Source organism: Denticeps clupeoides, chromosome 13, assembly GCF_900700375.1.
Source record: "Denticeps clupeoides chromosome 13, fDenClu1.1, whole genome shotgun sequence".
Lineage (NCBI taxonomy): Eukaryota > Metazoa > Chordata > Actinopteri > Clupeiformes > Denticipitidae > Denticeps > Denticeps clupeoides.
The window spans coordinates 3380648-3407657 of record NC_041719.1 but is presented as its reverse complement, the minus strand read 5'-3'; the positions used below and the strand labels follow the sequence as shown (position 1 = coordinate 3407657).

The 27010-nt window shown below is 50.8% G+C and overlaps 1 protein-coding gene across 3 annotated transcripts; it reads left to right on the top strand.

Annotated features, from left to right (window-relative positions):
- Positions 1-997: 997 nt before the first annotated feature.
- Positions 998-26675, top strand: nrip1a (nuclear receptor interacting protein 1a). Of its 3 annotated transcripts, none has more exons than XM_029001791.1 (2): positions 998-1272; positions 21764-26675. In XM_029001791.1, exon 2 carries the CDS (start codon positions 22156-22158, stop codon positions 25447-25449), a length of 3294 nt encoding a protein of 1097 aa, XP_028857624.1. In that variant the 5' UTR covers positions 998-1272; positions 21764-22155; the 3' UTR covers positions 25450-26675. The 3 variants fall into 3 exon arrangements, with proteins under 3 accessions (XP_028857624.1, XP_028857625.1, XP_028857626.1); XM_029001792.1 differs by lacking the exon at positions 998-1272 and adding an exon at positions 9092-9235; XM_029001793.1 differs by lacking the exon at positions 998-1272 and adding an exon at positions 21359-21376.
- The last annotated feature ends 335 nt before the right edge of the window (positions 26676-27010 follow it).

Sequence of the window (27010 nt, the reverse complement as noted above, 5' to 3'; positions counted from 1 at the left end):
TAATTCCACCTTCCAACCGGACTCTGGGGCCAGGTCAACGGCCACCTTCGCGCCGAGGTCCAAATTCCAGTCCATATTCCAGTTCGGGGCTCGCACGTTCCCGCGGCGGGGTTCGAAGGCCAACGTCTGTTGGCATCCGCGCGCTTCCCCGGTGATCATCGGGTGCTTTCCCTCCTCCTCCCTGCCGCAGCGCTGCCTTAAATGAAGCGACCTTTGCACTTTTCATGTATTTGTTGTCAACTGTGGGTCCATCCGGAATTTCGCTCAGGACGTTCATGCAAACCGGGGAAATAAGCTGACGTTCCGTCTATCAATGAAATCCACTCATTTAACAACTTTTAACAAAATGCGTGACAGTTTGTTTCGTGAGAGCTGCTGGCAGCGGATCTGTTCTCACAAACATGCACGCTCACAGGTGGAGTTGAAGGTGCGGAGAACCCTTCTCTGGAAGGAGCGCCAACCTTTCTCTTAACCTCGTCTCACATCAGGACGGCCGTCAATCACCTTGTCAGACGGACTCCCGTTCACATGGTGTCTGTGAAGCATGGTAATAGTTCTTGTGAAAAATATCAGCCTTTCCTCCACTACACACTTGTGACACTAATGCATGCATGCACGCTACTGTATGCGACTGTACCAGTGCATCAAAATACCTGCAGTTAATTCACATGAATTTAGCAAAAACACTGTCGTGTTCACATGGTTGTGCAGAAGTGATTCTGTTGCAGCGCATAAAAATATGCTCTCGTGTCAATTTATTCCGTATAGCGGCAGGTACGTCCCAAACGAACCCGAGCTCTAAATAACTCGGAAGGATATTTGTATTTGCATCGTCCTTCCACTCGGACGCATATGCACGCACATGCACGGAGTGGTGCGTGGAAGTGGGTTTTATTCCGGATGCGGCGCCTTTAAGGGAGGTGCGGCGCGGCGCGGCGCGGCGGAGAGGCGGAGTGCTGCTGGCTGCTGGCCGCCCGGCGTTGCGGAGCGCCGGGGATCCCGCGATAAACAGTCCGCCCGCGGTCGAGTCGAGTCGAGTCGGGTCGGAGCCGCGGCCCTTTTTTCTTTTCTTTTCTTTAACCGCGCAGCCCGGAGCGGCGCAGAGGACGCGGCTGTTGTTGTTGTTTTGTTTTTTTTTTTAATTTTTAACATTTTTACAATAATTTTTTTTTTTTTTACGCCGCCGGGGGCGGGAGGAGCCGCGCCGGAGCTTCTTTTCCGCCGATGCCGAGAACGCAGCCGCAGAATTTCTACTCCGGCGCCGCCGAACAGGTACGTGACCGCCCGGCCGTCCAGCTTCCTATAAAAAAAAAAAAAAAAAAAAGCGACGTGGCTGGAAACGCGGTTTCCGACTCCTCTACGCGGGGTGTCGCGCCACCACGCTGCTCCGCTCCCCGGTTACTACCGTGTAACCGGCCGAGAACAACAACCCACTCCGCGCTGCACACGTTCCAGGACGCGCTGCCCGGAGCCGGAGGCGGTATGGCCACCGGCGTGAGAGCCAGTGGGCCAGTGGGTTACTGGGATGGCCAGGAAGGGGATGTGGGCCCAGAAAATAAACCAGCCTTCATACCCAGCTATTCATGCCCACCTTCATACCCAGCTATTCATACCCACCTTCATACCCAGCTATTCATACCCAGTAACACCTTCATACCCAGCTATTCATACCCAGTAACACCTTCATACCCAGCTATTCATGCCCACCTTCATACCCAGCTATTCATACCCAGTAACACCTTCATACCCAGCTATTCATACCCAGTAACACCTTCATACCCAGCTATTCATGCCCACCTTCATACCCAGCTATTCATGCCCAGTAACACCTTCATACCCAGCTATTCATACCCACCTTCATACCCAGCTATTCATGCCCACCTTCATACCCAGTAACACCTTCATACCCACCTTCATACCCAGCTATTCATACCCTGTCCCACCTTCATACCCAGCTATTCATACCCTGTCCCACCTTCATACCCAGCTATTCATACCCAGTCCCACCTTCATACACAGCTATTCATACCCACCTTCATACCCACCTTCATACCCAGCTTTTCATACCCATTAACACCTTCATACCCAGCTATTCATACCCACCTTCATACCCACCTTCATACCCAGCTTTTCATACCCAGTAACACCTTCATACCCAGCTATTCATACCCACCTTCATACCCAGCTATTCATGCCCACCTTCATACCCACCTTCATACCCAGCTTTTCATACCCAGTAACACCTTCATACCCAGCTATTCATACCCACCTTCATACCCAGCTATTCATACCCACCTTCATACCCAGTAACACCTTCATACCCACCTTCATACCCAGCTATTCATACCCTGTCCCACCTTCATACCCAGCTATTCATACCCAGTCCCACCTTCATACACAGCTATTCATGTCCACCTTCAATCCCAGCTATTCATACCCAGCTTTTCATACCCACCTTCATACCCAGATATTCATGCCCACCTTCATACCCAGCTATTCAAGCCCAGTAACACCTTCATACCCAATAACACCTTCATACCCACCTTCATACCCAGCTATTCATATCCACCTTCATACCCAGCTATTCATACCCAGTAACACCTTCATACCCAGTTATTCCTACCCAGTTATTCATACCCAGTTACACCTTCATACCCAGCTATTCATACCCAGCTATTCATACCCAGCTATTCATACCCAGCTATTCATACCCAGTAACACCTTCATACCCAGTTATTCCTACCCAGTCATTCATAACCAGCTATTCATACCCAGGCTCTGGTGTTGGCTGTACTGATTGGAGTTTTCTGTGGATTGGGATGGAACCCGAGGCTGATGCTGATGCTGGGCCACCAGATCCTTCTGTTCGTTCGACAAAAGGCCTAATGACTGCTGGTCAATGCAGCGTAAACAGGGAAATGTCCTCTTGAAGGACCCGCACGTTTATTTACTCCCTGGACGTTGGACCGGGACTCTGAGGGGGCGCCAGCCGAAAGTTGCAGCGCCGTTAATTATTTTGAAGGACTTCCTGCCTTTTAATTACAGCCTCGCCGATAAAGAGGTCGGCGCGGAGGTCGTCCCGACCCTAGCGTGAGTGGCACTAAAAGCAGAGGCGAAACGCGGCGAACCCGGGCGGATATTTGCTTATTGGAACGGCCCGCCTGGTTTATCGCGACGCGCGGCCCTGGACTTTACCCCGATGCCAGCGCCTGATCGCGCACCGCGCCGCCACGCCGGCAGAGGAGCACAAACACGGGATTATTTTTAGGTGGAAAGGATGACAAAGATGAAATGGGAAGATGGGGGGGGGGGGGGGGGGGGGGGGTATTCTGCTCCGAAGATAATTATAGACTCATTAAAACCGACAGTGGGTCACAGCTTCCCAGTCGTCCTTATTTAGTCACTTCCTGTCGAGACTTAAGTACATTATTCATACGTTCGAGGAGCGAGCGAAGGAAGGGGGAGGGACGAAAAGTAGCGGCGTGCCCACGTCCATGTCGAGGTGGGACAAACCGAACGGGCCCTGGTACTGGTGTAAACGCACAGCCGGGTCAGAGGGGTGAACGGCGACCGGGAGGAAGCTCTGACCACACTTCTCGGCCGCTGTGGTTTGTTTCGTTCTCTCTTTTTTTTGGGGGGGGGGGGGGGGGGGGCGAAGGAGAAGCCCAAGAAAAGGAGGAAGACGAAAATGTGAGCAACGATCCCGTATCAAACTAATGGCGTAAGCAAAACGTAGAGGGCAGAAGGAAGCGGCGCCTCTTAAATCATGCCTTTCGGTGCCAGCTCATCTATCAGCGGCTCACCGCAGAAATGATTTTTCCATCTGCAGAATAGAAATGTCACCCCAAGGCAACCAAGGTGTATCGGTGACATTTTTATGGAGTCGACCCACGCGCGGTGCGCGCGGCGATTTATGGCCAACGTGCCTCTTCGCCGGCGCACACGCATGAACATATGCATAAAAAAAAAATCAAATCAAATAAAAGGCATGTACGCCGATTAAGGCCGCTGGCCACTTTATTAGAGACGCTTCGTGGGGCCGCCGGCTTTTGAAGGCGCACACTTCCGGCCCGCGGCCAGCCTGCCGCTCCGCGCCCACTCGCTGCTTTGGCAGCCGCCCACCAGCCCATTCATCAACGGCCAGTTTCGGTCCAAAGGACCACTTCTGGGCAGATAAAACGCCGGAAATGTCCGGCCGGCTGCCGTCCCGAGATTCACAATCGGCCGGCGACGAAGGACAATTATGCTGCGGCGTCTCAGTCCCCCGGCGCGGCAGACCTGCGCCGCGGGCGTTTCCGAAAAAGCTGCCGGCAGGTCAGGAGAGAATATTATTCTGGTGATCTGGGGTCGCCACCATTCGGTGAACGAGGCCTGTGCCCAGTGAATCTCGATCTTGAAGACCTTCCTCTTTAGAGAATATTTAGATGAACTTGTGACCTTCTTCTTGTCTGACTTCTGTATAGAAACTAGAACAGAGTGAATAAAAAGATTGTATTCATAGTTGGGGGTCCTAGTGAACCAGAACTGACCACTTCATCCATGGTGACATGGAAGCACGTTGTAAGTCGCTCTGGATAACACATCAACAGAGGGGCAGCGGTGGCCTAGCGGTTAAGGAAGGTTGCCGGTTCGAATCCCGATCCGCCAAGGTACCACTGAGCAAAGCACCGTCCCCACACACTGCTCCCCGGGCGCCTGTCATGGCTCCCCACTCCTCACTCAGGGTGATGGGTTAAATGCAGAGGACAAATTTCACTGTGTGCACCGTGTGCTGTGCTGCTGTGTATCACTTCACACTTTTATCGGATAAGGCCGTCTGCCCAAACGCCTTAAATGTAAATTCTGAATCTGAATCTGATTGGGGACGTTATATAAAGTCTCGGTGACAGCGGAGGTGGCCCGGCGGCGCGCCCCTCGCTGATGTTCTGAAGGTCACGGGGGCCCTGTGTGACGGATTGACGTGTGTCCCCCGTCGACTGGGAGAGAATGCCGAGTCCAAGGCCGCCGCAGCGGCGTCCTGTTAGGAGGGGATTGTCCTTCACAACTTCTTAGTCGGCTGCCCTTTCTGGAGCCTTCCGAGCCCAGGCAAGGGCACCGCGTCTGGCACAATAAGCCGCGCGGAGCGAGACGTGTCGCTTGCGTAACCACCTGAGAGTAATGCCGGCATCTGACACCGCGCCGGCTGCGGCTAAACAAACAAGAGGCGGGCCGCCGCGCCGGGCCTCATCGCGCCTCGGCCTCCTGAAAGCTTCTTTGAAAAATTACATTTGACTGACAATTAACTAAAAGGGAATTCTGAGAATTTATGAATGGCGGTGCGCGGGTGTGGGGGGGGGGGGGGGGGGGGGGGGGGGTTAGATTGATGCGCGGGTCAGGGGGGTGGGGGGGTTGTGGCGCCGGCGTGAAGGAGAAGGATTTACTGCCTGCCAGAGCGCGTGTTGTAAGGGACGAAGACCTGTCAGGTGCCGTCCTTCCCGCCACAGTCCCCCCTGGTGACACAGTGGCCTTTTGGAGTTAATATTTGGACACGTCTCTCATTTCTCTGGCGTTCGTAAGCGAAGGTCTGGGGTGGTCAGGATGGTAGTAGCCTAGTGGGTAACACACTCACACCCTATGAACCAGAAGACCCGGGTTCGAATCCCACTTACTACCATTGTGTCCCTGAGCAAGACACTTAACCCTGAGTGTCTCCAGGGGGGACTGTCCCTGTAACTACTGATTGTAAGTCGCTCTGGATAAGGGCGCCTGGTAAATGCTGTAAATGTAAATGTAAAATGGTCTGATTATGACGTCCTAATCGTTTTACTAATAGATATGGATGGTTTGACAGGTAGAATGGATATTTGCATGAGCAGAACCGTTAATCAGGCGATACAACCAGCAGCCCTACGTGTGTCAAATGGTTTTATCGTATGTGGGCGGCACGCTCAGAATGCCGCATTGTGATTGGTCGAGAGCGATTCCGTGCACGCTCGTACGACATTTAACGTCATTCAGCGCGCCTTGTGCTGGAAGGGGGCCGACTCCTGCTCGCCCGCCGAGTGAAGCTCGGTTACAGCGGGGCTGTCGGTTGCCATGACAGCCATTTGTGAACGCGGCGGTGACACCCCCCCCCCTCCTGTCGGTTTGATCGTGGCACGATCGTACCTGTGGTAAAAGTGCATGCCAGCTTTGTATTCAGACGGATTACAGGTTGGTCTGGACGAGGTTTTCCGGATTCGTAATGGGATTGGGATCGGGGCTGCGCCCGGGACACTGCAGCACAGTCAGCGTTTTGTTCTTCTGATGTTGGTTTGGCTCGCCTTCTGGCCCTCGGCAGCCTCTAGTCAACAGTCTGGGTCGCTGAGAGCATATCACAGTCATCTTTTCCAATAAATTCTCTACTTTTTTGGAATTATTGGATTAATTGAGAACCATATTGGCATAAGTGACAAAAATGTACAATATTTTAATATGAATGTCTAGAATTAAGTTGTTCATACCTGTGTACCATTTAATATGCATATTTTGCCCCAATTTGTGTTCTCACCTCTTGGTATGATAATATTATTACATTTTTTTTTATTTATCATCCGGTCTGGGTCGCTGAGAGCATATCACAGTCATCTTTTCCAATAAATTCTCTACTTTTTTGGAATTATTGGATAAATTGAGAACCATATTGGCATAGTGACATATTTGGCAACTTTAAAGGAGAGCAAAACCCAAAAATGTACAATATTTCAATATGAATGTCTAGAATTAAAATGTCGTTACCTGTGTACCATTTAATATGCACATTTTGCCCCAATCTGTGTTCTCACCTCTTGGTATGTTAATAATATTTAATATATATTTTTTATTTATCCAGTGGTATTGTCCAAATGTCTATGCTGTAGTAGCGCTACTAAATGCCGACCTTTGACCCAAGGCTCAGGTAACTCACGTGTGACACCTGCACCCCAAACTTTCTCTGGGGGCTGCCGCCGCCTGGCTAACGAGGAAACTCGACGCCCGTCACCAGCGCCTGGGCCGGCCGAGCGCTGATGCCCCGAGGGCGAGCCCATCAGTATTCCGACACCCCGAGGCTCAGCTGCACATTCCGCCGGGTGCCATTTTCACCGGCGGTGTGGATTCTCTCCCTGAGCTCCAACGGAGCCCGTGTAATAAAAAAAATCAGATTACGTATTTTTGTTTTATGTGGTTTTACCGTTTTTTTTTTTTTTTTTCTACAAATGCCAGATCTGAATTAGGATTGTCGGCACGGCCGTGTGCTTTTCGCGCAGACAGGACGATCACGTAATCCCTCACAGCCTCGTCCAAAGTTCGGAATGGAGAACTGTGCCGTACTTAGAAGGCGGCAGTGATCTGTTGCCGGGCAACGGCCCCCCCCTGAGACCCCGTGGCGATGGCGATTGGCTGCTCTGTGTAGGGGGGTCTGAATGTTTAAGTTCAGGTCGTGGCACACGCCGTTCCCCTCTCCCCCGTCTCGGGTTTGTTGGGGACGTGTTGTTTTTTACCCATCATGCAGCTGTGCTTTAACTAGCGCTGCTACCGCTGCCGTGTGGATAAAGTTGCTTCTCCGCCATGTTTTCAGCAGTTGTATTTGGGGGGGGGGGGTACATCTCCAATGACCAACCCCTGAAACCCGAGCTTGGCCTGACCAGGTGACGCTCACGGTTCAAGGTTGTTATCCAATTTGGAAGTCCCGCCAAGGTCAAGCCGGGTTTAATAAGCTGTTTTTGTCTGGTCCGCAGACACATGATCTCCTCTAAGACAATGATTTGGGTTAATTATGAACAACGGGAGCAGAGCGGCGGCTCCAGATCATAACTTCTCGCTGCGTCTGGTCCGCCTTCCATCAATGGGGGAATAAAAACTTTTTAAAATGACTCACCTGGTCCTCGGTGGGTCCGGTTGGCCTTTGTTTGACCAGGGTTTACCAGGGTTTACCAGGGTTTACCAGGGTTTACCAGGGTTTACATGAATCTAACGTGTGGTGTGTTTTGGGGGTTTAAAGTTTTTACTCGCAAATTTTTGGCCATTTTTGGACGATGTTTCGGACTGAAGTACAGAGTGAACGTTATGTGGTGTTTCTCTAATGGAGACCCTTTAGGAATTCACCCGGATGCTAAATCAGCGAAGCACGGTTCCTCCAACTCGCGAAACGCTCTCTGTGGATTGAATTACCGCGAGGCCTTCTGTGCTCTTTTGAAGGCCCGCTCCCCCTTCACCGCAGCCAGGGTTTGGACGCGCGTCCCTGCGTCCCGCACGAAACGACGGGCCCGGTTCGACTTCAGAGAGCTTCTGGTGGCACGTTATCTTAACGCCACGTTCGGCACAAACACGTTTCTTCCCCCGTGCCCTGGAAACGGCTTATGCAACGCTCTTTAGCAACGCGAGCTCCACACAGTAGCCAGACACTCCAATTTAGCTGCCAGCCCTTTATTTTTCTAAGCCATCTGCACCGCTTTTTTTTTTTTTTTTTTGTTTGTGGGTTGACCTCATTGATCATGACCAGATTAGACCTGACCTGAAAACATTTGAATGGTGTAAATAAGGCCAATGATCTAATTGGACCGAGCCTATTCGTCCCCTGGCTCGGTGGCGTGGGTGGAAGCTACGGTGAGATGGAGGTGATAACGCCGTCTGCGCGTCTGGAAAAAAGTGTGCAGGAACAAGTTGCAGATCATTTACGGCTTTCTCCACCCGCCCCGACCGTTTTATCGCTCTCTTTCACACACACACACACACACACACACACACACACACACACACACACACTCACACAGAGAGACACACTGTTTATTTGTAGATGGGTGCGTGACATGGAGCATGAGCTTACCGTAATGAAGTAAATCTAAAGAGTCTTTTCCTCCAAAAAACAAGGGTCACTGCTGCCAAATTTTTCTAATGCTTTTAGATTAAATGTGTATTTATGCATTTAATATGTTTAATGTGTCCAGCAGTAGCTTTGAAATATTGACTTACATTTGTTTACCATTATCAGGTTGAACAATCACGTGATAAATAGGGAAGACATTTCACCGTAATGTGAAGGTTGGAAGGAAAGTGTTCATCTTTATACTAATTTAACTAATTTCGGACTATCAAACAACAATTTGCTTTTCTTAAAACGTTGAATAAAGTACATAATTGTTTCTTTGGACGTATTTTTACATCTTAAACGTCTTCCTTTCAGAATTTTCCAGAATTTGTGTACGTGTACTTTGGATAAGGAGGATCTTATTTCGAGGTAACATTCTAAACACAGCTTCTGCTTTCCTTCTTTGTTCCTCCTCCCCACAGCTGCTAGTGATGCATCCCCCACGGTTCCTCTACAAAGCAGCAAAATAAAGTTGCTCCGGTGCAGCGAGCGGCGGCGGCGGCTTTCCGAACTCCCATCCTCCTCCTCCTCCTCCCCCCCCCAACCCCAGTAACCTTGCGGCGGGAGCGCTGACTTCATTCTGGAGCAATGTCAGATGCATGTAGATGAATATAATTAAAGGAGCGCTTATCGTCTGTCTGGGGAAAGTTTAGTGACGGGTCAACCTTGTTTGCCTCGGCGCTGAAGGTCACGGGGAGTTTGCCGGCTGGTAGGTACGCGGAAGACACGAGGGAGCACAAAGCATGTCTTATTATTCCCGGAATGAACGTGTTCGCGGGCCTCTGTGGGCTTTTCGCAGAGTGATAAAGATCGGAATCTGCAGTGTTGGGGTACGAATTTGCATCTGAGCCCTCGTTCCACTAATGACCCAGCCTCGCCTAAAGATGCCAGGCCGATTAATAAAACCAGGAGTTGCCGTCTGGTGCGATTATAGGATCGCGATTGGTCGATTATGATGATCGGCACCGGGGACTTTTTACTCGACGGTACGCGGCAGAACAGCTGCCAGCCAGGGTCAGCGTTGCCCAGCGCGATCACGCACTCGCACGTGCGCAGCACAAAGTGGGCGTGTCTGCAGTGCATGGCGCATGGTAGCAGCAATCAGTCGGCGGTTTCTTGCTCACAACACAACAGGCTTAAATCCAACTTTTTCTCCAACATGTGGAGTTATGTACTTAACAAAAAAAGGTGAAATAAGTGAAAACATGTTTTATATTCTAGTTTCTTTGCTCTGATTACTGCTTTGCACACTCTTGGCATTCTCTCCATGAGCTTCAAGAGGTCGTCACCTGAAATGCTTCTCCAACAGTCTTGAAGGAGTTCCCAGAGGTGTTTAGCACTTGTTGGTCCAGCTCACCCCAAACCATCCGGATTGGGTTCAGGTCCGGTGACTGTGGAGGCCAGGTCTCCACTTTTTGTTAAGTACATAACTCCACATGTGTTCATTCATAGTTTTGATGCCTTCAGTGAGAATCTACCAACGTAAATGGTCATGAAGAAAACACGTTGAATGAGAAGGTGTCCAGACTTTTGGCCGGTACTGTACCTCGTGATTAACATATTGTGATAACGTTGGACAGCCCTAGATGTGAGAGGCGAAAGATTCCCAAGAAAAGAATCGCGGTGGAAAAGAACATCTTCCTTTATGTAAACATGAGCTGCCGCACTGAACTCTGGGAGCGCGAGCGCCCCGCCGCAGGCCGTAGGGCTGGTTAATTACGGCGCGCGGGTTCCCCAGTTCCCTGCGCCGTACGCGCGGCTGATAAACAGTTTATGGTGCATCTGACCATGCCGGCGCTTGATCCCTCTTACTCCGGGTTAATGAAGGTAACGTCTCCGGGGTGGCTTGATGAAAAGTCTGGCGCGGCGAGCGCGTGACCTATTTTCTCGCCCTGTGAAACCGGGCCATGTTTTTATGCCCTGCAAGACCACATTGAAAAAAAACCCCAAAATGGTGGTTTGTGTGTTTGACCTAAATTTGAATGCTTGAAATAAAATAATAATACTGATTAAAAAAAAGAATTTTAAGCCGCATGTTTTTATGTTGCATTGAAAGCGGTCGCGTCCAACGCCGTATTACCCGCCGCAGGCTGAGCGCTGAAATAGTCATTTCAGTCGAACGTTCGGAATACTTGGAATTGAATACAAATGCAGTTACGAGTATATAAATGTCAAGGACGTGTTGGGGCATTCGGTGACGGGCACGAGGTCGAAGATTCGTCATGTGAAGTGGCTCCCGTTGACCAGCGTGGTTTTAATGAGGACGTGCGATGTTTGGTGACCGATTTGACGCGTTGGCCGCCCTGGCGCGTTGTATCCGCCGCATCGGGCTCCTGACCTTGGCCCGCTGGCATCCTCGCTCCTGGGGACCTTGTCCCTCGCCAAGGTCCCCGTCAGAATATTCCTCAGACTGGCATGGCCAGGCACCGGGGGAGACTCGGCGAACTAAATTTAGAGCGATGGGACGGATTTGGCGAGGTGGTCGGGGACCTGAAGTGCTGAAGTGGCGAGTTCTGGCCAGGTGGTCCGGAATGGCCACGTACCGAATCAGGGTGTTCCGTTACCCGACGTGCGTCTTGTGTCAGACTCCACCGGCGGCAGGACGAGGTCGGAAATTTAAGTTCAGGTCTCCCCCTCGACGACTGTCCCGGGGCCGAACTTGAGCCCCCGCGCCCAACTACAGGACAAGAACAGCTGGGTACAAGCGTGGCAGCACTTCAGCCGCAGATAGGGTTACGTCCAGCGCGGGGGGTCAGGCCCCGTTTCCTCGGAACCGGGCCCGGAGCTCTGAGAAGCTGTCATCGTTCACCTCTCTCCGTCGGGTCTCGGCGTGGCGACGGAGGGAAAAAAAGGCGAATATGTCTCTCCAGGAGGGTCAGAGGTCACTCACGCGCCGTATTGCTCTCCGACATCCAGCGTAACGAGAATCCCTTTCTGCAACCCCGCCAAATGTAGGCATTTAAAATCCAAATCCAGGGGTACGGTTTCATACCCGCCGCGCCCCATCCGCACGGGCGCGTTAAAAAGCTCCAGAGCGGCGCCGAGATAAGCACGGCGGCTCGAAAAGGGGGGAGAAAAAAAGGTTGTTTGAGATCTCTATCGGCGCGGCACTAAAGGATCCCCCGCCCGCCCCGCCCCGCCCTCTCCCGTCTCGCGGTGAAGTTCAAGGACGCCTGCGGGCCACCGACGCGCCTCAAGGTCACGCGCGCTCACCCTGTGACATTCGCCGAGCAGCGGGGTGCGTGTGCGGCGGGCGAGCGGGCCGGGGAGGAGGAGCCGCGGGGAGGATGAGGTCGCGGCAGAGGTCACCCGGGTAAACGGGGCGCCTCTCTCTCTCTCTCTCTCTCGGGCGGCGTGGAGCGGCCACAGGTGACATGGCCGCCGGTCAGTTTAGCACCGGTGCAGAGAGCCTCGCAGTTGACGCACAGCAGACGGAGCGGGACGGCGTGGACGCAGGGGACGCACGCCGCGTGGAGACAAACTCACTTAAAGGGACAGGAGCAGCGAAGGCGTTCTCGTGCCCCCATTAACTCTCTAATCCGTTTCATTTGTGACAATTAGCGGCGCCGCAGGGCGAGCCCTGCAACCCCTGACGTGGCGCGGCCTGCCCGCCCGTCCGTGGCGGCCGCACAACTGCTACCTTCGTTACTTTTGTCTTTTTCGAGTCCTTCAAAAGTGCTTATTGTTACTCCTGTCAAGCCGCAGAGAAAGAAGGAGGTCAGCTCTTCTGCCGACGCCCACGATGCCGGCGCGGGCGGAGTGGCGGACAAGCGCCAGGATTCGCTCCTGGCGTCGGCCGACTTGAGTTCTGGAGAGACTTTGGTTCTTGCGCAAGTTTATTTTTGGAACTGAATGGAGTGAAATCCCACGGACTCCAGTCTGGGTCAGACCTTCAGATTCCCTGTAGGACCCTCCTGCAGAAGGAATGCGCTTCAACCTCTTAAGTAACATTGCATATGAATAATAAACTTTGCATATGCAAAATAGCACTATATATTCCAAATACAAGTGATCTAATAGCACAGTAATAACTAATTAATAATACAAACTGAGAAACCATTGTAATAAAAGTGGTGGTTCTCTATGAGCATGCCGATGTAGTCTTTGTGAGTCTTTGTGAGTATAAGCTAAGAACATATATACAGTACAGGCCAAAAGTTTGGACACCTTCTCATTCAATGTGTTTTCTTTATTTTCTTGACCATTTACGTTGGTAGATTCTCACTGAAGGCGTCAAAACTATGAATGAACACATGTGGAGTTCTGTACTTAACAAAAAGTGGAGACCTGGCCTCCACAGTCACCGGACCTGAACCCAATCCAGATGGTTTGGGGTGAGCTGGACCAACAAGTGCTAAACACCTCTGGGAACTCCTTCAAGACTGTTGGAGAAGCATTTCAGGTGACGACCTCTTGAAGCTCATCGAGAGAATGCCAAGAGTGTGCAAAGCAGTAATCAGAGCAAAGAAACTAGAATATAAAACATGTTTTCACTTATTTAACCTTCTATTGTTAAGTACAGAACTCCACATGTGTTCATTCATAGTTTTGATGCCTTCAGTGAGAATCTACCAACATAAATGGTCACGAAAATAAAGAAAACACATTGAATGAGAAGGTGTCCAAACTTTTGGTCTATACTGTATGTACTTTTGCTGTCAATAAACATAAAGTGGGGCAGTGGTGGCCTGGCGGTTAAGGAAGCGGCACCGTCCCCACACACTGCTCCCCGGGCGCCTGTCATGGCTGCCCACTGCTCACTCAGGGTGATGGGTTAAATGCAGAGGACAAATTTCACTGTGTGCACCGTGTGCTGTGCTGCGGTGTATCACATGTGACAATCACTTCACTTTAGGAGCATGCACTTCTTATCGAATCGTGTAACTGGTGCAGGAGGTGTTGCAACTGATTCAGTGCTTGCTTAGCAACAAAAAAAACCCCGACTCTTGGAAACATTTTTAACTCTTCGCTAAAGAGCATTGACATATTTGAAATTGAATGTATGATCCCTTTGACCCTGTTAACAAGGGCACCCCGAAGGATTTAAGGCACAGAGAAGGGGCCGAATAGCTGTCTTCACACCCCCTGACTGGCCCGTGACCCACCTCTGAGTTATAGTGTAAAGTCATCGCGTGGCGAGGGCCGAGCTGAATATAACGTGACGGAGGCCTGGACAGCGATACGAGGGAACGCTCACATGCTCCGGGGGCATGTGGGGAATGAGAAGCGGAGCCGTCGGAGGCTGGCAGGGGAGCGCGAGGGAACATGCTGGAGAATCACGCCGAATCACAGGCCGCAATTAAACAAGCGAGAGAAGTTCCTTCCATGTCGGCCGTAAACACTGCATTGCAGTGGCCCAGCGGTCAACAGACCAGCGACCAGCTGTCAGAGCCTGACGCGCTGAACCCTGAGTGTTCCAGCAAGTAATGAATCCGCATCTTTTAGCTTTAATTTACATTTTATTATTCTTTTTTTTAATCCATTGTTTTTTTGTGCATATAGTTGGGTTCTAACTACATCCCAGTGCCGTATTGGTGAGATTCTGTTCTCCTTCGTTGTCCCTGGCTGGTGGACCAACTTGCCCCGCTCCATTCGACTCGCCGAGACGACCACCACCTTTAAGAAACATTTGAAAACTCGCCTGTTTAAAGTTAGGCCCCATCAGGGCTCTTAGCTTTGTAACTCAATCTATATAAACCGAATGAGAATAGCTGGTGTCTTCCTCTTGTAAGTCGCTTTGGATAAAAGAGTCAGCCAAGCACAAGCAGCACAGCACACGGTGCGCACATTTAACCCATCACCCTTGGTGAGCGGTGGGCGGCCATGACAGGTGCCCGGGGAGCAGTGTGCGGGGACGGTGCTTTGCTCGGTGGCACCTTCGGGATTCGAACCGGCAACCTTCTGATTACGGGGCCGCCTCCTTGACCGCCGGGCCACCGCCGCCCTCAGCAGAGCTGATTGAGGTTGATTGAGGTTAGGACCGCCTACCTGATTAACACGCAGCCCTGGAAATACAGACATAAAGGAAGAGTCATGGAAATGCATCCCTACAGGGGAACGGTGGGTTAGCGAGGACCGACTTCGGAAGGAACGTTTCTGTGACCTCTGTGCGACTTTAGCGTACAACTCTCTGTCAGACGCTGCGTTTTTCTGCTGAGGCGACCACTTCGGAGGCGCGCAAGAATCGGGATCAGCACTTGCGGCACGTCCAGGACGTCCAGCTGCCGAAACTCAGCTGCAGCCGCTGACAACTGCAGAGGACACTTCACTTTCTTATTAACTCTTGTCCCCGCCCTCCCCTCGCACGCTCTTCCTTTTAATGTGCTGGCTTTTCTTCAATCATTTAATTAAGAGGAGCGATTACTCAGCCCGGGCTTGGCTCCTTCTGCCTTCCAGGCCTCTCATTTATCTCTGATTAAACTTGTAGGGTTCTGTAACTGTACGCCGCCGCTCGCCGGGGCTCTGGGGAGGATGTTCCGGGGCCGGGACGCGCGAAGGTGCGCTTTGATTGGACCCTTCGCCGCGGCCCTGCGTAATTGAGAGATCTGCCGACCGGTGGGGAGTTATCTTTAACCCTCGGACAAAAATACCCGCCGGTGGAGGTAGTATTTTAAACCGGGGCCATGATGGCCGGTTATAAAACAGAGGCCTGGCACCGAGCCTGAGCCCTGGCGTGGTCACGGTCCCCCGCCCCCGTCAGGGGCCAGACAGGCCAGGAGGGGGGGGGGGGGATCTGGCATCACTCCTCCCCCCGCCCGAAGCCCCTCCCTCTTCATGCCGAAATGGTTAACATGTCCCTGTAATTGGCACTCGCAGCTGTGTGTCCCTTTGACAGACAGGGTGGGGGCTGGGGTGAGAGGTTTAGCGTGTGTGTTTTTGTGTGTGTGTGCGCGTGTGTGTGTGTGTGTGTGACAGCTGCCTAATTGGGCATTCTCCGCTTGTAGCGGTGCTGGCTCTGGTGCCCCGACTGCTGATGAATGGCAGTGGATTACAGATGAGGACATGGTGACCCATTTGACCTCTCTGCAGTGGGAGAGACAGGGGCAGTGTGTGTGTGTGTGTGTGTGTGTGTGTGTAATGTCTATGTTTGTGTTGAGTGTGTGTGTGTGTGTGTGTGTGAACACCCCCCCCCCCCCTCCCCCAGGCCGGACGCTGTGGGTCAGTGGAGGATGAGGTGGTCAGAAGGTTGAGGATCTGCCAGGTGGCCAATGACAAGAGTGTCACATGATGACGGAGGCGCGGCCCCTCCCCTCGCCGTGTCATTATGTCAAGGTCACAGCTATTGGCACTGCCAGTTCTGGCCAGCCACCCCCCACCGCTCTGCTTTAGAAACAAGCTCTTTGCCGCCGTTTGTCTCCCCGCCGATCCACTTTCAGGCCAAAGCCGCCCGTGTCGGGCAGAGGCGGCCAATTCCGGCGAGTGACTCGGATTTTAATTATTTCTCCCTCCGTCTCTCCCCAGATTTGCATGAATTTTTCTTTCCTCGTCCACCGAGCAGGAGGCTGCTGCCACGGGGAGGTTGAGTCCCCTCGTCTCCAACTGATCATCACGCTAGTTATGTACATGATTGAGTTCTCCGGGTTTTTCGCGTAGGGGAGCGTTCCGAGCATCCATCTCTGTCCCAGTCGTCTTTAGTGCCGGGTGATGGATAATGCGCCGTGTTAACACTTCCATTCCCAGACTGGCGCACGTTCCAATTCCCCTAAATACTAATTTAATCTTCTCCTTTTGGGCTTTTGCTCACCCGGTTAGAATCGTCACACGGATGCAAACAGAGGGGTTTCTGGGAGCAGAAACTGCAGTTATTGCATAGTTAGTGCATTTTTTTTATGGGATATTTCTTCCCAGAAATTAACCACTTTAATGCTGATTCATTAAATTAATCCATAAATCAAAATGTTCTCATCATTTCTTTATCTATCCATACATCTGATGGCAGACATTAGCTTGTTATACAGTAATAGTTGCAGTAAATAGCACCTGAGAATGATTGTTATTAATTATTATTACTATTAACAAGTCATTATTGTATAATTCATTGTTGTGTACATAGCTGATGGCCACCGTGACTAATGGTTCCAACATTAAAGGCTGTCATCACCGCCTCCTCTTTAAATACATATTTATACAGGTATACAAATAAATGATGTCACCCTGATGAAGTGAGTGTGTGAGTGTGTGTGTGTGAGTGTGTGTTTGTAGGGCACGATTGCGGCACAAACGAGAGAGGGAAGCGGCCGGCGGTTTTAATGTTGACCTTGTTGTGCGTTGTGCGCTTAGCCGCTATTCATCGGCGAGTTCTGCTGACCGCGGCTCTAATCCCGTGTCCTGCCGCACTCACTCGGTCAGCGGCTGTCTGGCCGGAGAGGCCGGACTGGTCCGGAATGGTTCACCGCGAGGGAGAGATGTGTGTGTGTGTGTGTGTGTGTGCGTGTGGAGGAAGCCGCGGCCGGCGCATTAGTATTCAAAGTCAGCCAGCCCGCAGAGTAAATTGATTACTACACTGTACCTGTGCCCGGGCGCGAGCTCTGGAGAAGGTAGGAGTGTGCGGTGTGGTGTGGTGTGGCGCGTGTAGCTGCCACGCCCGGTTTGCTGAGCACTCAGTTATGTTACGTGTGTGTGTGTGTGTGAGCGTGTGATGCGAGGGTGGCCTGCACTGCGGGCGCATATCAATTAAATGCAGATTCGGTTTTAACGGAGGGCGGGGAGATCGGAGACTTTTATGACATGAGACATTTTAGGACGAGACAGATTGACCAATCGTCCAGGAGAAACCTGCCGATGTTCAGCTGTGTGCCACGTGCGGTTGCAATGCATTGTTGCAACTGACTGGGGTCTGATGACACAAAGTGGCAACGAACAAGAACAATATCAATTTTTTTAACATTTTTGCATTACACTATTGGCAATTAAATCATTTTGCTTAGATTCTTTTTTCCCCCGATTTAACACATAGAGTATTTAGTCAAATCAAAATTTTCAAATTTTATTTGTCACGTACACAGTCATACACGGTATGATACGCAGTGAAATGCTTTTGCGACTGCTATTGACCTGAACGTTGCAAATATTGCAAGTATTCAAGTGAACCAAATATTGCAAACATAACCAAATATTACAATTTTAAAACATAAAATATGTGTAACAGGTAGGGTGAAGGTGTGCTAATGTGTAAATACATCATAGTGCAACTTAATGCCTTGAGATCCCAGAAAAAAGAAAGGAGTGAATGTACATGTGCTCAGGGCACTCCGGGTATCTTTGCCGGGTGTTTTGGCTTTACGGTCGTTGACTCGGCGTTGTCGGTGGATCACGTCGGATGGGCACCATGCTCGGTGCTCTACACATTTACAGAGAGCTAATTACATAAACTCCAGTGAATTTAGGTCAGCGTGCTCGCTGTTTCCTGAGGGGGTCAGGCCAACTTTAATACCCCCTCCTCTCCTCCCCCAACCTCGCGTCAGTTAAACAGAGTTTGGCGTTTATCTGGGAATATCGGAAAATATCCGAGCCTCTCGTTGCCCACTCGAGCGCTCCCCTCAGGAAGCGGGACCGCACCCCATCAGCCGGGACACAAATATTTACCCATGTTCTTCCCGGCACGGGAGAGGAGCGCCGCGTGAGGCCGTTCCGCTGGCGCTTGGAATCGCCGTTCACCTTTGGCCCTGCGGCCTGAGAGCGGCGCCGTTAATTACGCACGCGAGGTATCTAAATCTGTCGGGGGGGCTTGACCCCTCCGGAGGTTGCCCGGGACGGGTGTTTACTTCACGTCTATGTGGGTCAGGCGCCGCTCCCCCCTCTCAAGTCGGGCATTGTGATTGGCGAGGCTCCGCAGCGAGGACGTTGATGCGCGATGCCCGTCACGCTCCTCCAGAAGTAGGTCACGGTGACCCAGTTGGAGCGGGAGCGCGGCCCCGACTGACTGACTCACCGAACGCTATCTCGGGAATGCGCCTCAGTCTGCTCCCACTCAATAAAATTCTAACCTTGAGACTCCTTTAGTACCCGGGCCACATATGCTAAGCGCGACTTGTCAAATAATAGATGTGAGCCACACAACAAGGGCAGGTTTGTCACTTTCGATTAGGACGTAATGCTTTGTATGGGCGCCAGCTGTTGCATCAACCGGACGGCCGCAGAGGAGGCAACGACCTTGGCGCGCGGAACCGGGCGTCCTGCGGGTTCTCTTCCCCTTCGCCTCATCATGCATTTTAAATAGCGCAAAATGGATTACAATTTCTGGACCGGGGGCATCGTTTATTATCTGCACCGTTTCACGGGGATCAATTCATCTTAAGCCCCTTCAGCCGGAGAAATGAGAACATTCCCGTTCGGGTATCACAATCCCCTCTGCTCGTTTACAGGAATTTCTGCGGCCCCGGGGCTTTTATTTAAAAGAGTCTACGGCGAGCACTCGCCATGATAACGCCGCGACGTCACGGACGTATATTAATGATTTCTGACACAGATAGGTGCTAATAAATCTCACGGTTCCGACTGTGCAGAGAGAGAGGCGGAAGGCCGACCACTTCCGGAAGCCATCTTTCAGCCGCGTTCCAAAAGTTAATTAGAAAAGCAATTAGATGGTTTATGTTGACAGTTAAGCTGAATGGCTTGGCCTGTTGGGCGGGGTTTTTTTTTTTTTTTTTTGGAAATGGCTGTATGTGCTCTGATAAGTCCTTTGGGGTGCATTGGCACCGCATTTCCACTGTGTAGGTCTTGGGAGCCAACTTCTGGGCGCCTCCATCAATGATTTGCAGTTTGGCTACTGGCACACAGGCATATTGCTAGAGTGCATTCATGATGACACAGCAAGTGACGAATTTTGGGGTCGACCAATTATGGGCTTTGCTTATAATCAGATCAGCATTTTCTCTTGATTATTAGTGATGTTTGCATGAATGAATGTTAATATGGACTGCTTTGGATCACATGCAGAATGTTGAGTGATGTCCTGCCCACAGCACTGTCTGAAGGGGTCAGTTGCAGTCAGAACATTACGTCCCCCTTTGTGGGGTTTTTAGAACTTTTAATCAGCCCTCCAATCCCAGTCGGCAAAGTTCTGAGCAACTGGCCTCTCGTCCAGATGAAGTCTGCTTGACTGTGCTGGGCCGTTTAGATCTGGCATAGCTGGGCAGACAAATCCTTGTCTGTTCAGACCTCAGAGGTCCACTTCCAGTCCATTTTTTAGCCATAATGCAATACATGCTAAGGGGCCAATTAGTGGTTGTAATCTGCATAATTACTGAACGGTGCCAGAGACTGGCCTGGTCAGCGAAAACCGCAGGTTTATTAGTGTAGGTTATAATGCATGGTACATGTTTCATATTATTAAAATATGGGGTGTAGTCCCTTCTGCAGTCCAGGGTACAAGGAAAATAAGTCATATGTTTGCACTCTTTATTGCCGTCGCTATGAAATATTTGCATTGGTTTTGCTGTTACCAGCAATTGATCATTTACATTTACATTTGCAGCATTTACCAGGCGCCCTTATCCAGAGTGCCTTACAGTCAGTAGTTACAGGGACAGTCCCCCCCTGGAGACACTCAGGGTTAAGTGTCTTCCTCAGGGACACAATGGTAGTGAGTGGGATTTGAACCTGGGTCTCCTGGTTAATAAGCGATTCACCCACTAGTCTACTACCACCCTACTAATACCTACCTGCCTGATAAGCTGGGGTATGTACAGTCTGAAACTAAACACACACACAAGCGTGTCCGTGTTGAGTCTGCAGCTGGCAGTAGGTTTCAGACCTCAGACACAGATATCTGCTTCCTCCCCACAAACTGCCACACAATGCAGCGCTAAACCAGGGCATCCTCTGGCACCGCAGAGCACAATGTATGCCATCGCCCGAGCGTGTTTCCATCTAGATCAACCGTGAGTCGTTTTCAGAGAACCTGCTTCTTTGCATTTTTTTTTTTTTTCGATCTGCATTTGGCAACGAGCTGTCAAATCAGCATGTGGGATAATGTTCTAAACGTCTTACGCATTAGGTGAATCATGTTGGTTTCACAAGTTGGATGCTATTCTCAGCCACAATGCTATTGTAAGGCTAAGAGTGCAAACAGAGTGTTGGCCAACACCCTGGCAGTTGTATGGATTATCTTGGCAGTGGTTCTGTCGAAACATCTAATCTCCACCGGGGATTGCGTTGCCGCGTTGTTTTGCTTGATATCTGTCGGATCGGCCCAGCCTCTCTCGGTGTCGCGCGTGCCCAAGCCTAATGGGATTCAGCAGGCTGAGCTCCACAGCGCCTCGGGCTGCTGCGGTGCGCGGGGAAGTTGTCTTTCCACCTCGGACCCGGGACGCACTCGGCTACGGCCCAGTAGCTCTTCCCAGAACCCTCCAGCAAAAAGGTTTTTTTTTAGTGCGTGCGCGAGGCGGCTGGGGGTGAGAAGCGGCGATAGAGCACACGTAAGTGCGTGCTTAGGACTAATCCTAAGGCACGACACTTATAAAGAGCATTTGGAAACCCCACAGCGTGCCTGCCAGAGTGAACCTGACGGTAATGAGATGCCTAGAGTTCAGCCACAGCTCTCGCGCGTACACCATTACACCCTGAGACCACAACTCCCAGTCTACGCAGCAGTAAAGCCGCTTTTTCCCCTGCTGTGGCAGTCCCATTTCATTCCTTCCATACGTTTTTCCATTAGAATAATTTGTTTGGAAAAAATTAATTATTTCAGAGATGCTTTAATGCCATATATTAGCAAGTTGTGCAATGTGCTGGTTTTCTTTTTATGAAATTAGATGCAATAAATTGTGCAAAACTGCTCGTGGCATAAACAGCGCCTTGTAATGAAATCAAATGAAGAAAAATTATTACTGAGACGTGGATGCATGGTGCTGTGTCGACAGTTTTTCATGGCATGTCACTTTTTTTTCTGCTTAGGTGCTGCTGAGGTGCTGCTAAGAGGATTAGCAGAGGACAGACATCTTGCAGACGGCTCCCGGGGACCTTGGACACACTGACCTCTCCCCGGTCATAAAGGAATCACACACAGGATGCAGCCGGACCACGCTGATTCTTTTCAGTGGCTTCCGTAAACATTACAAGCGTCCATTTTTTTCCCCAGCGGGCATGCAGACTCACGTGATAGGCTATCTGGAAGACATGCGATGCGTGTCTATTAGCATCTTTCATATTTGTGTGGATTAAAAGCAAAGTATATTTTTCCATTTTAACACCTTGACGGGATTAGAGCCAGAAGAGCAACGCAGTTTTCATTGCTGTTTATTTCTCAGTCGTGGGGGTGAACCATAGGAGGGACTACACTGTTGAACATGACTCATGGGGAAGAGGCTGGCCCTGAGAAGCACCAGGATTCAGCTGCTTTAACGTACCTTGAAGGCTTACTCATGCATCAGGTGGCAGGCGGACAGGGTGCCACGGCTACACAAAGATGCGAGGCTGGGCACGCTAACCAGGAGCAGGGGAACGGCAAGCCACCACTCCCCAAGCGTAGCACCCCACCGGAACCAGGGAAGCCTGTTCCCCTCAGTGGGGTCACACAGCACTTTAAGAAGGCAAGACTACTTGGCTCAGATGCCTGGGCAGGGCATGAGAGCAAGAAAAAGCCCCCAGCGCCTGCAGCAGAGGTTAACGGGCAAAAGGAGGACACCCGGGCAACGCTGAATGGCTCTCCCAAGGGTGAGAGCACATTGCTGGCCTCCCTCCTGCAGTCCTTCAGCTCCAGGTGGCAGAACGGGGCTCTGTCCCAGAGCATGAAACCGGAGCAGCCAGAGGAGGAGCATGAGGAGGGCACCGTGAGCCCCCAGGACACCAAGGGGCCTGGACCTTGCCATAGACCAGCCTCCAGTCACCTGAAGGTCCTTGTTAAAAAGAGCAAAAGTCACAACAATCATAGCAGCAGCAGAGGCCCTTACCAGCGCAGGCGGATAAGCGCGGAGCGGCACAGCGATTCACCCCAGTCTCCGTCTGCAGAAGGCCTCACCTGCACGGAGCGCCTCAGAGCCGTGGCCAGCCTGGTGAACATCAGGACCAGCCCGGCACCGTCCCCCAAACCCAGTATGGCATGCAGTCAGCTGGCCCTGCTGCTGTCCAGCGAGGCACACCTGCAGCAGTACTCGCGAGAGCAGGTTCTGAAAGCCCAGCTCACTGCGCGCTCGGCCAGCGAGCGCCTAGCTGCCATGGCCACGCAGAACACCCAGGATAAAAAACAAGGCAGCATGGGACATCCTCACAAGACCCTGGACACGCTAAGCTCCTTACGCATGGAAAACGGAACGTTGCCACATATGTCGTCAGGCTCTAGCAGTCCTAGTGTGACCTCTCCAGAGCACAGCAGGAATGAGAGCTCCCCAAGGCCGACATTCAGGGAAAGACGGCCCTTTGAGAGGGCAAACGGCAGGCCATCGCCAAACTGCAGCAGCCTTCTCCTTCAGCTTCTGAACAGCCACAACTCAAAGACTCACATCAACGGGCAGGGCCACCTAAAAGACGATTTCAGTGTCTTCTCTAGTCGGGGCTCCCCCTTGCTATCGGATGGTGAGCACTCGAACCCTGACAGCAGCTTGGCCAAAGACAACAGCACTGCAGAGAGCACAAGCTCAAGCTACTCTCCAATAGACCTCTCCCTAAAGAACAGGACCAGCGATCACACACTGGCGTCCTGGTCCTCTTCCCCTGCACTTCCCCCTGAGGGGACAGAGCCTTCCATAAGCAAGTGGAAGTATAGCGTTCCCCCAACGAAGGTCACTGCCAAGGGCGTGGAGACGGCAAGTAGCCCTGAGATAAGACCCCACCACAAGGTCACACTTTTGCAGTTGCTGTTGGATCACAAAAGTAATGAGAATGTAAACAAAAGTCTGGATAATCCAGATTTGCAGCCAACCGTAATCTCTAAGGCTAGTGGGGTGCCTGTGGTCAGACAGTCTGTGTTGACAAGGTGCGAGGAATCAAGGAGACTAAGTCCTCAATGTGGGCCGGCAAGCAGAAGTCCAACACTTTCTGCCAAATTCTCACAGTGCACAGAGGCGGGCAGCCGGTCTTCTCCGTACAGCGTATACGATTCCTTTCATTCACAGTCCATTCCCTTGGACCTGTGTAAAAACAAATCTGTCCCAAGTGACCCGAGTGTAAGGGAGCCTGCTTTTAGCGCTAGTAAGCTGTTGCAGAACTTGGCCCAATGTGGGAAGCCAAGTTCCGCCTCTTCCCCGCCGCTTAAGACCTCATTACCCCATGTCCAACAGCACACTCAGGACACGAAGGCTGACCATCCTGTGACCTTACTGGAAAGACTTACTGCACCAGTCCAGCTGAGCACTTCCACCGATTCAGAGGGAACCCAAACAAAGGCCCCGCACGAGCCATCGCATCCTGCATCTGAGATTGAGAATCTTCTGGAAAGGCGCACCGTTCTCCAGCTCCTTCTGGGAAATGCCACCAGCAAAGACAGAGTGGGTGGCAAGCGAAAGAGAGAGGCCAGCAGGGGCAACTGCTTAGAGACGCTGTCAAACAAATGTGAGAGTTACACTTCATCAAATAGCCCCTCGCTGGATGTTGTAATCAAAACTGAGCCAAGCGAGGACAGTCAGTTGAGTGATCAGGACGAAATGGTCAAACGGGGCCTGAACGAAGTAGCTGAGACCGACAGGGGCAGTCCACCTTCTCTTCCTCACCTGAGGAGTCTAAATCAAGAGCCTGAGCCCCCTCCAACAGATGGTCTTCTGTGTCACCTTTTGAAGCAGCCCAGAGGCTTCCTCTCGAACAACTCGCCGGACTCTGTCAAGGGCTGCTTCCTGGAGGACACGCAGGAGTACCAGGGGCCAATTGTCCCAAAGAAGAGGAAGTTTTCTGCGGAGCCAAAACCACACTTCAATGGCAGGGAGTCCTGTGGCATCTCAGAAAGGTTGAACAAAAGCGATAGCACCACGTCTGGCATGTCAGAGAGTCCAGAATCCAAAGGGCCAAAGAGCCCCCCTGAAGCTGACAGTCCCCCAGCAAAATCCCCTCCAAGTGACAGCCATGGGTTCAACGTGCTGAAGCAGCTCCTCCTCTCCGACAACTGTCTGAAGGACCTGTCTCAGCCAGGTTGCAACCTGAGCTCTCCCAAACAGACCTATGCCTTCAACGAGAGCCACTTTCAGCCGCCTTTTTGCAACAGTGAGCATCTCCGGGCGCACCACAATCACAGTCCGGCGAACTTGCAAAAGCCTGGTGACCCGACCAGACACAGCACTCCCGGGTCCCCTTGGCGCGTCCAGGCCGCGCAGCAGCACATACCAGCTTGTAAGCCTGTCTTCAGCCACAGGCACGGGGAGGTCCCCGCTACTTGGGGCATCAATGGGGGCGAAGACTCCCAGCCTGACTCTCCCAGGCTGATGAGGTCCAACCCCATTCTGTACTACATGCTTCAGAAGTCGAACGCTCACTTATTGAAAGAGGTGCAGGAGCAGGAGGGAGGTGCGAGGCCCTGCGAAATGCAAGTGAAGGTGAAAGAGGAGCCCTGTGCTGACGCGCAGGCTTTCGACCACAAACTAAATCATGCAGCGAAATACAGCGAAGGGCTCGCAGGTGAAGCCCAGAGACACAACGGCTCGCGGAAGAAATGCTAGTAGCAGCGTGAGTCCTCCAACTGGAACGTGGATGTGCTTGGACACAAGGAGACGCGTCTCCTTCTGTGTCACTGTGACACCTGGCGTTCAGGAATCGCATTTTTGATCGGAACCCTTAAATTCACACGGAAACTATTGGCAAACGCTCGGACAATTGTTATTATTTTAATTTTTTTTGACACTGCTTATCGTTTACAGGAATGTTGTCAATTCATATTTAATAACGCAGTGTCACAAACATTGTTATACTGAATCAGTGACCTTTGCCCTGTTTCTAAGATTGCTCACATGTTCTGATTATTATATGTATTTTGTTCAATCATAAGTATGCATTATGTAGCATTTCATGTCATGTTACACACTGTTTTCTTTAGTTTCACACAAGATAAATTATGTCTATGGAGGAATAGCAAACAATTTTTTTTTATTTGAACAGTAATTCAACAGAAAAAAAATAAAAATAAACGGCCTTTCGGTGCAGAAAACTGAGAACAATTCTAATCAAGATGGTCATACCGTCTGTCCCCATAGTTCCTGTGTTGATTCGTGTCAATTTTAGGATTTCAGATGTTTGTCTTTTTGATTTTCCTGATCACCTTTTTATTATACAACAAAACAAGTCAATGGGGAAAGTTTAGTTTATTTTTTTTAAATCCCAACACCCTTTGGTACATAACTAGCGATGTGCATGTCACTTTTTTTTTTAACAGTGTTCTGATTGTGCCAAGCCACACATTTTACTGCTGAACAGAGCCGACTGCATGAAGACATGGGGCCGCCCCCAGTCGCAGCGTTTTACTGCCAAATTCTGTAGTGACCTAACGACAGCCGGCAGTGGTTTTAACATTGGTTCAGTGCAAGCCCATGTCCGCTTTAGCTAACGTGTGTGTCTTGGTGTGAGTGCATTTTGAACATTGACATTAGAAGAATGGGAGCTGGTGTTCATCGCACCCATGCAGGATAGATGGGGGTCGACTGATCAAGTTGCTAATGGATGAATGGCTGGGAAAAGTTGCTCGGTGCCCGTTAGAGGTTTCGATGAATTGTTACATTTTAAAAGTCTTACTTTATAAACACTTGGAAATACATTATAATATTTTTGTTTCAAATTGAAAGGCCCTCTATGAAGTATATTTGTGTAAATAGCATAATCTTTAAGAAAGACAGCTATTTTGTACAAAATGGACGGCTGAAAGGCACTGTTCTAGTTTTAAAATCCCCACAGAGTAATAAAACTGCTGTGCGATAATGTACATACCTTTAAAAGGATGGACTATTTGATCCCTTTTTGCATGTAATTGGTAATCTTACGGTAAAAAAAAAAATGTTCTGCAACATGTTGTGTTACGTCTGATATCCTACATGGCTGCCTGTTGCATGCAGATGCATGGAGAGGTCCCTGTGAAGCACTGGACCTGGGGAGAGTCTTAAGCATAGATATTTTGTCATGGAGCCCACAAACATTATCATGTGACCTGTCTGTCAATCATGAGCAAAAAACAAAGAAAAAAAAAAACTAACGTGCATTGAAATTGTTATTTTCGTTCTAAATATTGCTAGA

Excerpts from the sequence above, each read along its gene's own strand:
- nrip1a (XM_029001791.1), top strand. The coding sequence starts at position 22,156 with ATGACTCATGGGGAAGAGGCTGGCCCTGAGAAGCACCAGGATTCAGCT.